This window comes from Octopus bimaculoides, chromosome 12 (genome assembly GCF_046866305.1).
Source record: "Octopus bimaculoides isolate indiv1 chromosome 12, ASM4686630v1, whole genome shotgun sequence".
In the NCBI taxonomy this organism is placed as follows: Eukaryota; Metazoa; Mollusca; class Cephalopoda; order Octopoda; family Octopodidae; genus Octopus; species Octopus bimaculoides.
Window position 1 is genome coordinate 22,249,137 of NC_142939.1, and position 18,230 is coordinate 22,267,366.

Genomic DNA, 18,230 nt, shown 5'->3' on the forward strand with positions numbered 1-18,230 from the left:
AAATATGTATGATAGATAGTTACAATGAACTCTACCACATACCAGTTATTCAATTATTGTTATAATATTTTCCAAAATCTTCTGTTTTTCATATGAACATCGCTGTAAATTTTAGCCATATATAACTTACACTTTCAGAAAAAAAAATTGGATACAAATATTAAACTCAATACCAATTTTTGAGATATGTTTGTAGCAGAAACACAATTGTGTTCTTGCTTGTTTCTTTCTCATGTACATGACAGTCCCAATTAGGATAAATTATGAGAACTATACAAAGGTTAGCTAACTAGTCAACTTGCAAATTATCCATTCACTATATAATGATAAAGAAGGCCCTCATTTCTTAACCTAACTGTCATAATCTCTGCTGAATATTCAGTGAAAATGTTATTTATAATTTTGTTTTTGTACTTAGGTTTTTCAGTCTTTTGGCGTTTGGAGCTTTTTGTCATGTTATACACCATTAAATCGGCGTGTTTATCTTGCAGAAGACAATTTTTTAATGATTGCATAGAATATTGCTGGAATTATATAAATGTAGTTCTTTGTTCGTTTGTGTGTGTGTGTGTGTGTGTCTATCTTTTTGTTACTTTTGTTGAATAATAAATGAATAATAACTCTTGATGGATAGTCAAATGCTTATCATGATACCATCAGACGTTATCTTTTACTAGTTTCAGTCATTAGACTGTGGCCATACTGGGGCACCACATTGAAGAATTTTTAGTTCAAGGAATTGTTCCCCAGTACCTTTTATTTTTTAAACCTGATATTTGTCCTATCGCTCCCTTTCACCGAACCGTAAAGTTACTGGGATATAAACACACCAACACTGGTTGTTATGCAGAGCTGAGGGACAAACATAGACACACACACACACACATAGACACACACACACACACACACACACACACACACACAGATATATATATGTATATATATATAACTGTTAAAGAGGACAACAAACACTAAGGCAAGACAAACATCTCAAGTAAAAAACAAAATACCAACCTTAAGCTTGGTACTTTGTCTATTGGTCTTTTTTTGCCAAACTGCTAAGTCACCACAGGTTGCCTAACAGTAGTGGAAAACAAACACATACACACACACACAAAAAAAAACACATGGTTGTAAAGTAATTTTTTTAACAACATTAATTAATAAGGGCAGTGAGCTGGCAGAATCATTAGCACGCTTGACAAAATGCTTAGCGGTATTTCGCCCGTTGCTACATTCTGAGTTCAAATTCCACTGAGGCTGATTTTACCTTTCGTCCTTTCGGAGTCGATAAAATAAGTACCGGTTACGCACTGGAGTCGATGTAATCAGCTTATCTATTCCTGCCAAGTTTCAAGCCTTGTGCCTAGAGTAGAAAGGATTAATTAATAATATACATAAATTACAATGTGATGAGTATTTTTGTTCATAAATTCTTTCTGGAATAAAAGATAATGGTATTTCCAGAGAGAGTTAAGAGTGGAGAGACGTTTTAATATGGGTCTTGGGTCCTTATAGCTTTCAGTCACTATAAAAGAAATCCATCATGAAAACCAAATTCCAGGTTTGTAAAAGCTTGTCAAAATGTTCTGGAATATTTCTGAAGACTTGCTCTCTTGCTTGTCAACTGCTGTCAAAAATGATTGGTTGGAAAAAATGTCAGTGTGTCGATGAAGTTGAGAGATATAGCATAGCTAGTTAGCTCCAGTCAACATTACCAAATATTGTGAAGCTAATTGCAAGTGTATTTCACTTTCAAACTGAATTGTTCTAATTCCAAACTTAAGGAAGCTATGGTGCTGATGGGATTCTCTTTTGGTACATTTCTTCTTAGATAAATTAATAAAATCGAAGAACAAGATTGTACGTTTGATCATTTGTTGTGAATTCAATAAAATATGATATTAAATATCTGCTGCAAATTGAATAAATGTATGTCAGAACGACAACAAAAATAAGGTAAAAATTAAATGAACAGGGAAATGTATATCAAATAGTTCAGTGTATAAATAATTAAAGGTATGTTCTTGAATTTAGTGCTGTGAGAGTACAAAATGAAGAACAAAAGAGATATATGTATCTAAATGTGAATAAGAATGCTTGGTTGCTAATGAATTTGTGTTTGCATGAAAATGCTTGTATGATAGCAATATATATTGTTTAATTATTGATGAGCCAACAAAAGCACAAGTATGCAAATCAGGGCATCCACCACAGTGCTAGCTTAATTTATGACTGTAGTGCAGTGCTGTTGCTTAGGAAGGAAACTGGGTGTATCTTCTCTAACCAGCAATCAACAAACCATGAAATAGACCATCAGGAGAGTCCTTCCCTTTTTGCATCCAGAAGTAGCAAAGAAAGAATGTGTTTACATTTGTATCTAATTTACAGCAAAAGTGACTTTTACATATCACTGGCACAGATACCATATACATATATATATATATATATATATATATATATATATATATATATACACATACATACATAAAATACAAAAATGGGATGAGAACGCAAAACATCCAGACAGACGATACAAAGAAAACAAGGACGATTCATTCAGAGTTTTCTTTTCTCAGTCGAGTTCCAGATTATCTTTGCAATTTCAGCTGGTTATACTCGAGATTGCTCCAATCTGGCAAGCCCCAAGGAAAAACTAAGCTAAGAGCACTAGATTCCTTGGAAGAAAGCAGTGAATGTATATGAAAACAAGGACAGGAAAAATGGAGAAATGGTACACAAATACAAATAACAGGAATTAACAATGGGTGTCTTTTGACTAAGGATGAATTAAATTAAGCTGGCGTGTGTGGAAGTAAAGCCTTACAGCAGGGACATAAGATTCGACAGGCACAGAGAGTATGTATATATACGATGGGCCTCTTTCAGTTTCTGTCTAACAAAACCCACTCACACGGGTCTGTCTGTTTGACCTCAGGTTATAGCTGAAGACACTTGCCCAAGGTGTTATGCTGGGAAGCAAACTTCTTACCACAGGGCCACACAAGAGTTTGCATACACTGGTTGCTCACTTGAAAATGCCTCAGTGCATGACAGGTTTTTCAATGCTATAATAATTTTGTTGAGTTAACAGCAATATTTAAATATCTCTGTATGTGCTTGCCATTGGATTGCTACATGTGAATGTGTCAGTGTGTGTACAGTGATCACTCCCCATATTGTGGTTCATCCATCACTCCCTCGGTACGTCGCAGATTTTTCTGGCTAATATATGTAAATTCATATCGCGGACTCCTCATTATATTGTGGGTTTCTGTGGCCAATAGGTATTTATATAGTATTTTGGATTTAATTATTTCTGTGGTAAAATAAGCATTTTCATGCCTAAAAATTACTAAGTTAATAAATAAAAATACAGTACAGTACTGCACTATATAATGCATTAATTAAAATATGTTAAAAGAAAATACGTAGTGTACTGTTGATGAGTAAAGAATCGCACATAGTGTATGGAAAACCGAATTCAGGAGGCGAGTGTGTGGTGGTGTCTTGCATTCATAATAAAATAAACACATACAAATTATAAAAATAATACAAAAAAAAAAAAAAGGTAACACTAATGTCCTCTCAATGATTGGCCAGAGATGATTTTTAAAATGAGAAATGAGAAATCTGAAATAAACTCACAAATGAGAATACTAAAAATGAACTTGATCGCTCTCAAAAATTGAGTAAAATAATTGGAAAAATGATCCAGAATCGTTGTCTTGTACTGGATCGATCCCAAAATCTAATCAGCTTCTGCCAGTTACGAGACCAAACATCTCTGAAAGTTTCATCTGAATCCATCGTGTGGTTCTTGAGATTCGCTTGTTTGTCTACAGACAAACAAACAAATACAACTACAAACAACACCTCTGCCTTCGCTCAGGTGGTGGTAAAAATATACAGTACAGTACTGTTTCTGCTTTGCAGATTTTCACCTATTGCAGTGGGGTTTTGGAAACTAACACCCACAATAGTCAAGGGATTAATGTATGTATATATATATATTACAATTCTAATATCACAGATCCCTATGGATCACACAGGTTGTAATCCTTTGAAACATATGTAGAAATAAAGTATGCAATTATAACATGCGTTTTCTCCATTCCTTAAATTTTTAAATATACTCAAATACCCAAAATTTCAAGGAGTTCCTGCCTTAAAAACAGGAACTACACCACAGTTATTTTGTGTTCTTTGCTACATTGGTTTCTATTAACTCATTTATTCTATCCGAAGAATTTTTATTCATTAAGATAGAAGAAATACATATAATTATATATATATATATATACATGTGTGTGTGATTCTGTGAATGTATACCATTACATATGTATCAATCATAATAAGCAGTTAAATTTGTATCTGGGAGTAATATGAAATTCACATTAAATGTAATATGCATTTCTTCATGCTGTGATGAAATAGGCCGGTATCTTTCTGGATTGATTCACTTTTCCAGATGTATTCACAGCCAAATAAACCCTGGCATAACCGATTCCTCTCTGTTGGCTTTGTTAAATAAAACAGTTTTTGATCGCCTCAGTTATTTGGCATCGCTGGCATTGTGTAGTATTCTCTAAAGGACGTGTGTGCAAGTATGTATGTGTGTGATTGTATGCGCTTGTGTGTATTTGTGTGAGTGCGTTTGCGTGTGCATGTTTCTGTGCGTGTGTGTGTGCATGTGTGTGCGTGTGTGTGTGCATGTGTGTGTGTGTGTGTGTACTTGTTTGTATTTGTGTGAGTGTGTCTGTGTGTGTGTGTTTGTGTACGTGTGTGTGATTGTGTGTGCTCGTGGTTATTTTGGTGAGCTTGTTTGTGTGTTTTTGTGTGTGTACATGTGTGTATTTCTGGGCATGGCTGTGTGTGTGTGCACGTGCGATTGTGTGTGCTTGTGTGTATTTGTGTGTGTTTATGTGTGTGTGCATATGTGTGTGATTGTGTGCATGTGTGCGTGCGTGTGCATGTGTGTGTGCTTGTTTGTATTTGTGTGAGTGTGTTTGTGTGTGTGTGTGTGTGTGTGTGTGTGTTTGTATGTGTGTGTTTGTGTGCATATGCTTGTGTGTCTATGTGTAACTTTTAGCTTCTCCTTGTTTCAGTCATTGGACTGTGGTCATGCTGGAGCACTTCCTCGAAGAGTTTTAATCAAACAAACTGACTTCAGTTCTTACTTCTCTTTTCTAATGTTTGCTACTTATTCTGTTGGTCTCTTTTGCTGAACTGTTAAGTAGTGGGGATGTAAATGAACAAACACCTGTTGACAACCAGTGGAGGGGGACAAACACAGGTATAAAACCACACACACAATGTCAAATGCATACATACACTCACACACAGTCACACACACGTACAGTGTGCATACACATACATACACTCACACAGAGTTACACATACAGACACACACACACACATACATAAAAAGAAAAAGGCACTCAACACATATATCATTATTCTTTTCTACTATAGGCACAAGGTCTGAAATTTTGGAGGAGGGGGCCTCATCGGAATTTGAACTCAGAACACAAAGACAGACGAAATACTGCTAAGCATTTCGCCCAGCGTGCTAACGATTCTGCCAGCTCGACGCCTAAGCAGTCAAAAATATTCTTTTCTACTGAAAATATTCTTTTCAGGAGGGGGCCAGTCGATTAAATCTACCCCAGTAGGCAACTGGTTCTTAATTTATCGGCCCTAAAAAGATGAAAGGTAAATTTGAACTCAGAACATAAAAATTTGAACCACAGAATGTAAAATCAGACAAAATACTGCTAAGCATTTCGCCCGATGTGCTAACGTTTCTGCCAACTCAAAGCCTTTGGCTCAAAAATATATTAGACACACTTTATGTATATTAAGTAACAGAATTACTGACTGCATTTGTTTCATGTAAAATGATTTGAGCAGATTAAAGTAACTTGCACCAAAGCACAATATAGTGCTGCTAATTGCAAAAAATCTAAAACACTCATTCTTTTCATCTGCTGTAGTTTTGTCATTGAATTACAAATTGCTTATTAGTATATAGTAATATTTATATTATAGATTTAGAGTTGAAAGTCACCTGTATATTCTGTACTATTCACATTAGCAGAAATAAATCTGCTGTAAGTCATTATTATAATGATATGCAGTATATATGACGGTGAGTCAAAAAGTAATGCCATTTTGTTTTGGACAGATATAACTACCAACACAGGAACATGTGTCATACATCAAAATGAAGCTGGTCCTCTGTGGATCACATCCCTACTTCTCAACATAGTCACCGTTTCTCTCAATAGCAATGTTCCATCTTTGAATGAGAGCATGTATCCCTGCCCCATAAAATTCTGTTGACTGTTTTTTGAGCCACTTCTTTATTACAGTTTTCACATCCTCATCACTAGACTATCATCTCTTTGGCCCCATGAAAGAGGGTTTGAGAGGCAAACATTATACGGTGTTTTTTAGGTGTCACTGGCGTGGGTGCCAGCTACGCGGCACTATTATCGGCCATGTCTATGATCTCACTTGGCTCGATGGGTCAACATGCTGTGCTTAAGAAGAAGACCCAATGAGGCAAGTGAGATCATAGTTGTGGCAGATACTAGTGCCGCATAACTGGCACCCGCACCAGTGGTCCATAAATAGCACCCTTCCAGTGTTGTGCCTCATGGAAGCAATGACAAATGAACAAGATTTTTGACAATATGCTGTGCTCGAGAAAAAGACTCATCAAACTAAGTGAAATCCTAGTCGTGGCACATACTGGTGACATGCAACTGGCACCTGTGCCGGTGGCGCATAAAATCATCGATTACACTCTAAGAGTGATTGGTGTTATGTAAAGCGTCCAGCTGTAGAAACCATGGCAAATCAGACTGGAGCCTGATGCAGTCCCCCAACTTCCCAGCTCTGGTCAAACCGTCCAACTCCTACCAGCATGGACAACAGACTTTAAATGATGATGATGATGTGTGTGTTCATATATTAATGTTTCTTCGCTTTCACATTATGTGATTGTTATAGCTGAGTGTGACCAACATACAAGCAGTGTGTGATGGTCACATTTTCAAACATCCATTGGAACAGGTCCAGTTATGGGAAATTACATTGCTTAGAAGCAGAGAAGGGTTAGTTACAGGAAAATCTACCTCAACATATGTGACCTTGGAGAAGTAGACCTTAAATGGTGTTAATGCTGGGACCTGTCTAACAGTAAAAGACTGAGATGTTAAGGAAAGTATTTGCCATGGATATGATTGTAAATCTGATCTTTTGAATTATATAGAATTTTGAGAAGAATCTAAATCATGTGAAAAAAAAATGGATAAAAATTATATAGGAATAAAACAAACCTGTTATATATTGATTTAGATTTAAATTTGAGAAAAAACTGTTTCTTTTACCCATGTTTTAATGAATTTTCTTTGATATGGTTAAGCAAAGCATTTTCAGTTAAATGACAACAATAAATTCTATGAATTATGTGACAATTGACAGAGAGCTGAAACAGTTTGTTTGAAAGAGAGATAGGAGAGAGAGGGGGGAGAGAGGGAGAGGCAGAGAAACGCAGAGAGCATTTGACTGAAGTTCTAAAAGTCCCTAGTGTAGTCCCAGGTTTTGGAATGGCTATTAGATTCTGTTTTGGTCTTAAATATCTATCTATCTATCTATATATATATATATATATATATATATATGTATATATATATATATATATATATATATATATATATACATATATATATATATAATATGTATGTATAGATATATATGTATGTATGGATGTAGGTATCAACCTCATTATATATATATATATATATTTGTATGTGAAACATAATAGTTTAGAAAAAAAAACATTGATTTCATATCTAGTGTGAACTAGACATCTCTGCAGTTTCTCTGAACGATAACTGTTCTCTGCAAAAAAATGTTTTTTTAAACACAAGAACGCTGGTGATAGCTCAAGTATATATATATATATATATATATATATATATATATATGCATACACACACACACACACACACACACACACATACATATATATATACATATATATACATATATACACATACATATATATATGCATATATAGACACACATATATACATATATATATACATGACCGCAGCCACTTGGCTGAAACACATAAATAAATATGTGTGTGTGTGTGTGTGTATATATATATATATATATATATATATATATATATATATATATATATATATATATGTTATATAGAGATATATATATACGCATACGTATATACACACGCACACACATAATAAAAGAAGAATGGAAGTTGCACTTACATTTCTATTCATTGTTGATAATTTCGAATACATTTGAGTACTATTGGAATGGTGAATTACCTAAACAGAATAAAGTTCCATCATTGCTGCATTCTGAACTAAGATAATGGATTACTTAACTCTGTTTTTGCGTTGTTCTATCTCCCCAATTTGCAGCCTGCTTCACAGTGGTATGCTTTGATCATGTATGGATCCCCTTTAATCAAAACTATATATTTTGATTACAAAGGATCCCTTAAGTATTGAGGCACATTAAAGTGAATCATGCTACAAAAATTGGTGAGATAGAATAATGCAAAACGCAGTTAAGGAAACCATTATCTTAGCACAGAATGTGCCAATGTTGGACATTTACTGTTGTTAGGTAATTCACAATTCCAAAAGCATCTAAAATTAACTGTGTGCATCCACAAGAGAAACTGAGAGTAACAAGAGACTTGACTGCAGCAAAATAGAAAAATCTGTTATTAACCTCTACTATGGTATTGAGTACTTTTTCTTCTAACAGATTACGCTAAACACACACACACACACACACACACACACACACACACATTTTATTCTTTTATTGGTTTCAGTCATTTGACTGGAGCCATCCTGGAGCACTGCCTTTAGCCGAACAAATCGACCCCAGGGTTTATTCTTTGTAAGACTAGTACTTATCGGTCTCTTTTGACCAAACTGCTACGTTATGGGGATGTAAACACACCAACATCAGTAGTCAAGCGATGTTGGGGGAACAAACACACACATATACGCGCACACACACACACACACACACACACACACATATATATATATGTATGATGGGCTTCTTTCAGTTTCCGTCTACCAAAATCCACTCACAAGGCTTTGGTTGGCCTGGCCAGAACCATGTGGTTGGTAAGCAATATACTTACCACACAGCTATGCCAGCGCCTACATATGATGAAGGCTGGAGGGTATATCAGCCGAAATGTTGTGTTAACAACAAACAAGATGAGGAAAAATATCCATCAAATGTAAATAATGTAAACAATGACCAGTGGAGTGTGTGTGGGGGTGCGTCTAGTGGCCTGAGTGTATTTTATATGGCATCAGAACTTGTGAGGTTTGTTTTGCTATGGTTTCTGTGGCTGAATGCCTTTCGTAATACCAACCGCTTTACAGAGTAGAATGGTTGCTTTTTACCTGGCACCAATACCAGCGCAGTCTAATGGCCTGGGTGTATTCTATATGGCACCGACACTGGCAAGGTCTTGTGGTGTGGATGCTTTTTACATGGTATCATTACCAGCAAGACAATCATTATAAGGCACTACTTTGAAAACCCCTACTGCCACATGAACAAGTAGGTATTAAATTGGTAATTGAGGTGAACAGAAAAACACAATTGAGAAGCTCGCTAAAGCATCTTATGCTCATATATATTAATGGCTGGTATCTTCTGTTATTATCGAATTAAATGACTGATATTAAATTTCCTCGCTTTATATTGATAAGCAGCTGAGGTTATCAAACGTTACAAAGTAGAACCCGTAAAAACTCAGAAAAAATATTAGTAGTAATATGTTCATTAAGTAGTAGTAGTAGTAGTAGTTCAGGCCCTGAAATATGCTACAAGCTAAATATATAATTAAAGTAAATATAATTAAAGGAGGGAAAAAAGAAATTGATGAATGTTGTTAATAAATATTCATGACAGTCACAAAGAAAAAAAAAACCCGCAAAGAAAAACTGAACTGAAATAAAAAAAAATTTAATCAGAAAATCCAAAGAATTTTGAAGAGAAACTAAGTAGAGAGAGTAATGGTGGTTTTGTTTTTAGTTTTTATTATTAATATTCAAAAATTTGAATACATTATCATTATTGGTACTTATACCCATTCACAGTTAGTGCAGAAAATTCCATGGCTACATTAAAAGCAGAAAAAAGTAAGCACATGTTTCATTGCATGTGAAGCTGCTGCACCTATCGTATGATTTGTAATAGAACATCATTGTATAGTAATGGAATAATGGCGCTAAAGTCACGTTACATATAAATATTCGTTATTAAAATCTTTCTATACATAATTCTACTGAAATATATACAGCACACACACACACACACACACACACATACATCTATATTCTTTTATACTTTTATTCTTTTACTTGTTTCAGTCATTTGACTGCGGTCATGCTGGAGCACCACCTTTAGTCGAGTAAATCGACACCATGACTTATTCTTTGAAAGCCTAGTACTTATTCTATTGGTCTCTTTTGATGAACCACTTAGTTACGGGGGACGTAAACATATCAGCATCGGTTGTCAAGCGATGTTGGGAGGGGGGGGGGCAGACTCAGACACAAACATATACACACACACACACATATATATATACATATATATATATGATGGGCTCCTTTCAGTTTCCATTTGCCAAATCCACTCACAAGGCTTTGGTTGGCCTGAGGCTATAGTAGAAAACTCTTGCCCAAAGTGCCACGCAGTGGGACTGAACCCGGAACCATATGGTTGGTAAGCAAGCTACTTACCACACAGCCACTCCTGCGCCTTGAGGTAAAAAAAAAAATTAACGTAGCTTGCAAGATTATTGTGAGAGAGTCTCACGATCGTTGTCCTGAGATGTCTACAGGTGGGCAGCAATCAGCCATTAATAATTAGATGTTGGCAAGTTGCCGAAATCGTTACTGTGTGGCATGAAATTTTGGCAATAATTGTTTGTTTGTTTTCTAAACATAATGAAGAAAACTTCTGTTTTTGTTAAATGAAGGAAAGAAGTGGTTTGTGTGTGTTTGTGTGTGTGTGTGTGTGTGTGTGTGAGTGTGTGTGTGAGTGTGTGTGTGAGTGTGTGTGTGTGAGTGTGTGTGTGAGTGTGTGTGTGTGTAAAATATAGTGTGAGAGGGAGAGAGTGTGTGAATGTGTGAGAAAGATAGTGTGTGTTAAAGATAGATAAAGAGATTGTGTGAAACGAGTGTGTGTTTGTGTGCATGTGTGTGCGTATGTGAGGGAGAGAGTGCATGAGTGTGTGAAAGAAAGAGAGAGAGGGAATGTTTGTGTGTGTGTGTGTGTGTGCCTGTACATGTGAGCATGTGTGTGTGTGTGTGTGAAAGATGGTGTGAGAGGGAGAGAGGGAAGGAATATGAAAGATAGTGTGTATGTGTGTAAAAGATATGTAAAGAGAGAGAAAGAGAATGAGAAAGATAGTGATAGAGGTAAAGAGTGATAGAAAAAGGGAGAGAGGAGAGAGGGAAAGTGTGTGCATGTGTGTGTGTGTGTGTGTCTGATGGAGAGAGAGTGTCTGAGTGTGCATGAAAGATAAAGAGAGTGTGTGTGTGTAAAAAATATGTAGAGATAAATATATAGATAGAGATATAGAGGGATAGAAAAAGGGAGAGAGGAGAGAGAGACTGTGTGTATATTTGGTGTGTGTGTGTGTGTGTGTGTGTGTGTGTGTGTGTGTGTGCGTGCGTACCAATTCAAGAGAAAATATTGAAGTGCAAAGAAAACTAAAAATCGATAATATTATAATTTAAGAAGTTTCTTTTGTTTTAGGATTTTAATGCAAATGAAAATTTGGTATCAGATTGTTGTGGGGAGACGAATGAATGTTTTGTAATAAAATCTCCTCTGCCTCTTCTGAGCATCTTCCCCATTCCACCTACCCACCACCATCACCACCACACTTGCTCAAATGCGGAAAAAACAAAAAAGTGAAACTTGATCAGAATTAAATTATATTCTGCTTAATATTGTATAATATGCATAATAAGTTGTCTTTTTTTTTATCATCAACATTAAAAAAAGAAACATCTAAATATTTCATTTGGAACTTCATCATCATCATCATCATCATCAGCAGCAGCAGCAGTAGCATCGTCATCGTTGTCGACGTCATCATTATCGTTTAATGTCCGTTTTTCCATGTTGGCATGTGTTGGTCGGTTTGACTGGAACTGGCAAGACTAAGAGCTGGCACACCAGATTCCCATCATAGCTTTTGGCTTGGTCTTTACACCTGGATGCCCTTCCAAACACCAACCCCTTTACAGAGTCTACTGGGTGGTACTTTTTACATGGCAAAAACGCTAGTGCTTTTTACACTCCACCATCATCACCGACATCATCATCATCATCATCATCATCACCATCATCATCACCATTACCATCATTACCATCATTATTATCTTCTTCACCATCATCATCTTCGGTATGTAAAATACACCATTTTGACCGTGACCGTTGCCAGTACCGCCTGACTGGCCTTTGTGCCGGTGGCACATAAAAACACCCACTACACTCTCGGAGTGGTTGGCGTTAGGAAGGGCATCCAGTTGTAGAAACTCTGCCAAATCAGATTGGAGCCTGGTGTAGCCATCTGATTTCACCAGTCCTCAGTCAAATCGTCCAACCCATGCTAGCATGGAAAGCGGACGTTAAACGACGACGATGATGATGATGATGATGATCTTCATCATTTAAAGTTTGTTTTCCATGAAGGCGTAGGTTGAACTGTTTTGACAAGAGCTGGCAAGGACAAGGGACACCATGTTCCATCGTCCGTTTTTACAGGGTTTCTACAGCCTGGATGCCCTTCCTAATGCCAACATCTTTACAGAGCGTTCTGGGTACTTTTCACGTGGCACCAACACCAGTGATTTTTACACTTCATTATCATCAGTATCGTCATCATCATCGTCACCATCATGCTTTTTATGCTTCATCAATATCATCATCACCATCATCATAATCATCATCATCATCATCGATTACAGAGGTGATGGCAGATGACTGAAACGACAGGTGATTTATTGCGCTTGATATACCCAGTCCACCACAGCAGAAATGATACCCTAAAACCACCTCGGTTATGCTTGTACGTACAGGGCTCCCCATCTTTGCCCTCTTCTCCATCAGGCATTTACCCTGCTAACACCTTATCCCCTAACATCCAACACTTCTCTATTTATGGTGCAACTACATCTCTTTAGATTTCCCTAACCTTTTTAATCTTATGCAGCGATTGCATTGAACCAACACTGAGAACAAGAAGATTAATGTATCTGATTCTTAAGTTAAGTGAACACATACTCTCTTTTACTTGTTTCAGTCATTTGACTGTGGCCATGCTGGAGCACCACCTTTAGTTGAGCAAATCGACCCCAGGACTTATTCTTTGTAAGGCTTAGAACTTATTCTATCGGTCTCTTTTGCCGAACCGCTAGGTTACGTGGACATAACCACACCAGCATCGGTTGCCAAGCGATGTTGTGGGGGACAAACACAGACACACAAACACACATATATCTATACATATACGTATATACGACAGGCTTCTTTCAGTTTCCGTCTCCAAATCCACTCACAAGGCTTTGGTCGGTCCGAGGCTATAGTTGAAGACACTTGCCCAAGGTACCATGCAGTGGGACTGAACCCGGAACCATGTGGTTGGTAAGCAAGCTACTTACCACACAATATGTGACTATCTATATATATAAAAATGAGAATGTGTGTCTGTCTGTCTGTCTGTCTGTGTGAATCCCTAAAACTCGAGAACTACGCAACCAATTTCATTCAAATTTTACAGATGCCTTACCTAGGGTTCCAGTTGTGTTTTAATCAAAAAAATGTTTAACTTCTTGCAGAGTTCGAGCCCACGGCAACATAATATCTCCTCCACTATTTAAGTATTACGTGTCAAAAGTGAAACAAAAACACTCATGTCAAATACTTTCACTTTAAAAATGAAACTATTCCACTGACTGAAACAATCACATTTCGATACTCTAATGGCAGATACTTTCAGAGAAAGAGAGAAAGAGATGCATATGTACACGTATATGTATAGATATAATATATATATAGATCTATATGCATACATGTATATAGATATGCAGGGCAGGGAATCATCAATTAGTAATAAAATTAATAATTAACGATTCTGCCGGGTAGCTCAGTATGAAAAAAACCTTTTTCGGTAAAATTTATAATCATAAATATATAGGGATTGACAGTAACCTGCTTCTCCAGCATACTGAGAATTCAGAAATAGCAGTCAAAGAACTACTGATTTCAAAACTACAAATTATTACTCCAGATTGATAGCGATATTTTTGATACACACAGAACAAAAAACAATAGAGAAGAGTAAAAAACACTCGCCTTTAGTTAATTTAGTACAATTGTTTCACAGTTAAGAGTACATAATACTCTATTCTGATCTTCAGCTAAATATTCTAATAAATTTGTTAATGTCTAAATAACTCACGTTAATTTTGACCATGTGAACATCAATACCACGTGAAGAAGACGTTATACCGCAGGGATTCGTACGAGTCCCCTTCCTAAACGGGACTATTTCTGATACACACTGAATTGAAATTCATTAGGGCGAGAGATTTTGAACTTACTGGCCGATAAATTTCTTAACGTCTTCTTCACGTGGTATTGCTGTTCACATGGTCAAAATTAACGTGAGTTATTTAGACATTAACAAATTTATTAGAATATTTAGCTGAAGATCAGAATAGAGTATTATGTACTCTTAACTGTGAAACAATTGTACTAAATTAACTAAAGGCGAGTGTTTTTTACTCTTCTCTGTTGTTTTTTGTTCTGTGTGTATCAAAAATATCGCTATCAATCTGGAGTAATAATTTGTAGTTTTGAAATCAGTAGTTCTTTGACTGCTATTTCTGAATTCTCAGTATGTTGGAGAAGCAGGTTACTGTCAATCCCTATATATTTATGATTATGCATACATGTATATGTATACATATGTGTAGATGTATATATATAGATGTACATGTAATATGTACACATATATACATATATATACATGCATACAGATATCTATACATATATACACCCATCACACACATACACATGCACACAAACACACACATTAGTCATTTGTTTTCTTCTCCAAAACTACGTCAAAAGTACTGAATGGATCTTTATGAAATTTGGAAATTATATTCTATGCATAACGGCCATAACTCTCATGAAAATTCATATATTTTTGATGTTGATGAAATTTTAACCCGAACATAACAGATGAGCATTATTTGTAATTCAACGGTACAACAGTGTAAGACTACCCTTTCAGATATACTTACATTGTGATTTCTGCAATGTGGTGCATAAATTGTCAAGTAAATGAGACACATCTTTGCCTCCACTGATTCACTTGCAAAGTGTTGAGTAAAATTATTTCGTTGCAGACCTCCTTTGAGTCTTTTTATTATCACTGCAACACACATAGTCCCCAGTTGGTAACATTGATTTCAAGGCCTTCCCAGATGAGAGACTGGCATTCCACTTAATGTCTATGTTCCATGCTGGTATGGATTAGAGAGTTATTAATGTAGAAATATGGTATCGTAGCTACTAACAGTTGAGGGTTGCGTAGTCTAGACCGCGTTTTTAGATTTCATTATTCTCTTTAACCCGGGCAAAGCCTGGTATTTCTGCTAGTATGCATATATATGTACATCTTCATCTACATGTACATATAGATACATATCTGGGTACATGACGTTGCAAAAAAACATGGACAAAATGATAAACAAGGTACAACAAACAAGCAGGCCACACAGAGAACATATCCTTCATCAGCCGCCACCATTAAAACACTGGCGTTTGGAAGAGTTAAGTTTGAACTTTACTTACCACACAGCCTGCTATAGAGAAAGAATGGTCTTATTTTAAAATTCAGGAAGGACGGGGTTTTTTTTACCTCTAATCGTATTTTTCTAGACTGAACATAACTTTCAGCATCTAAAACGAAGATCATGATATATGGAACATGGAAGAAATGGCAGAAATTAATCAAAGACGGTTCATTATTAAATTATAAAGAATTTCTTTGGTTCACTTTCCACTCTGTAATGAACCGATCCGAATCCTTAACGTTTATATTCTCAATGAATTTATAGAGAGAATATTCTAGCTGCTGCCGCTGCCACTGCTACTGCTTTCTTTTCTTATCAAGTTCTTTGAATAAAAAAAAAATTCTTATTTGGTAATTCTACCTTCCTCCAGTGGTTCCAAAGTGGATGGTTGTCTTTGATTCCTTTCCACTCACTTCTGTGTCATTTGCCCTCTTCCACACACAATAGCCTTGTTTACCTATAAGGCTCTTTCTCTCACTCTCCCTCTCTCTCTCCCTTTCTTTCTCTCCCTCTTACTTTCACTCTCTCTCTCTCTCTCATGCTTTCTGTCTCACTCTCTCCCAATTTCTGTCTTACTCTCTTTCATGCTTCCTCTCTCACTCTCTCCCAATTTCTCTCTCTTACTTTCTTTCATTCTCTCTCTCACTCTCTCACAACTTCTCTTTCTTTCTCTCTATCACTCTCTCATGCTTTCTCTCTCTCAATTTCTCTCTCTTGCTTTCTCTCTCTCTCTTTTGATCTCTCATGCTTTCTCTCTCACTCTCTTATAATTTCTCTTTCTTTCTCCCTCTCACTCTCTTATGCTTTCTCTCTCACTCTTGCACAATTTCTCTCTTGCATGCTTTCTCTCTCACTCTCTCACAATTTCTCTCTCTCTCTCTCGCTCTCTCACAATTTCTCTCTCTCCCTCTCACTCACTCTTTCCCTCCCCCTCTCTCTCAAACCCTCCATGCTATCACTATAACAATATAGTACATACACCACTGCGTAATTTTTTCTTTTTCACAAAATGAGTGAAAAGAAAGAAAGAAAGAAAGAAACCATTGCTTATAAGTTAAAAGGGAAACGATAGAATGAAGAAAGGCTCCTAATGCCTTATCTTGTTATCTTTGAGTTTTTAATCATCTTGTCAGGGGAAAAAAACCCACCAAAAAAAAAACAAAGCAACAAACCCAAAACAGATATCTTTCAAGTCATAGAACTTTTGCTCAAATCAGTGCGATCAGCCTAGGACCTACATGTATGATATCTCTTATAGATTCAGGCTATCTCATCATAGCTTCCTACTCTAATGTGCCCTGCTAATTTTCCTGCCACATACACACACCATCATCACCACCACCACCAACACCTTTAGGTTTTCTGCTCCCTATCACACATTTTTTTTCCTTTTTTTTTTTTTTTTTTTTTTGTGCTTCCATGTAATTTCTTTCGACTAGTTGTAGGTTTCCTGACTCCTGCAATCTTATCTGTTCTTTTACAACTACATAAATACGGAGATAAAACAGGTGTAAAAATTCCCTTTTCTCCTACCCCTCCGCTCTCTCTCTTTCTCTTGTTTAAAGAATACAAAAAAAAAAAAACCATCCCCCATCACTTCCACCACTAAAAATAATAATAATAATCAAAAATAACAATTTTAAAAAAAGGTGTAATTGCAATTTTTCTTTCTTTTATATGTTTTAATTTCTTACCTTATAACTTTGAAAAAAAAATCTTATTAAAGCATATGCCTGACAATTACATTGGCAAATTTTTCCTTCGCTTTATCAGATTTAAGCTGTTATCTTCTTATAACATTCTTCTCTATAATGTCAACAACCTGCTTCAAATTGTCGCATTAAAAAGTCCAAATGTGTTAATTTTAGATTGAACTAACTTCTTCAATGTACTTTACTATTCCGAGTTAAGTAGCTGCACTTCACCTAGAATCAAGTCAACTCATTTCACTCGTCTCTTTCTCTGCTTCTAATCAGCATCTTTCGTTTGCGTCATTCTTTTACCACATCAAGGCTATGAGCTGGCAGAAACGTTAGCATGCCAGGTGAAATGCTTAGCGGTTTTTCATCCGTTTTTACATTCTGAGCTCAAATTCAACCAAGGTAGTCTTTGCCTTTCATCCTTTCGTTTTCAATAAATTAAGTACCAGTTGCATACAGGGGTCAATCTAATCGACTGGCCCTCTCCCCAAAAATTTCGGGCCTTGTACCACATACATTATTTACATTTGATGGATATTTGCCCTCATCTTGTGTTACTAACACA

At 36.2% G+C, this 18,230-nt stretch overlaps 1 protein-coding gene across 6 annotated transcripts in view; it reads right to left on the bottom strand.

The window, feature by feature from the left end:
- The window catches only part of LOC149133051 (uncharacterized), a 21,102-nt gene extending 3,316 nt beyond the window's left edge, over nt 1-17,786 (bottom strand). The window contains exons 1-2 of one of the 6 annotated variants that reach the window (XR_016243821.1): nt 16,031-17,783; nt 1,271-1,366 (exon numbers count right to left, since the gene is read on the bottom strand). Coding sequence is in view for 2 of the 6 variants with exons in the window: in XM_089360878.1 (XP_089217004.1) it covers nt 1,015-1,077; nt 16,031-16,087 (120 nt within the window). In the remaining 4 variants the exon portion in view is untranslated. Of the gene's footprint in view, nt 1-1,014; nt 1,078-1,270; nt 1,367-15,963 lie in introns of all 6 variants that reach the window. The other 5 variants (XR_016243822.1, XR_016243820.1, XM_089360878.1 and 2 more) reach the window with 5 other exon arrangements.
- Between the last annotated feature and the right edge of the window lie 444 nt (nt 17,787-18,230).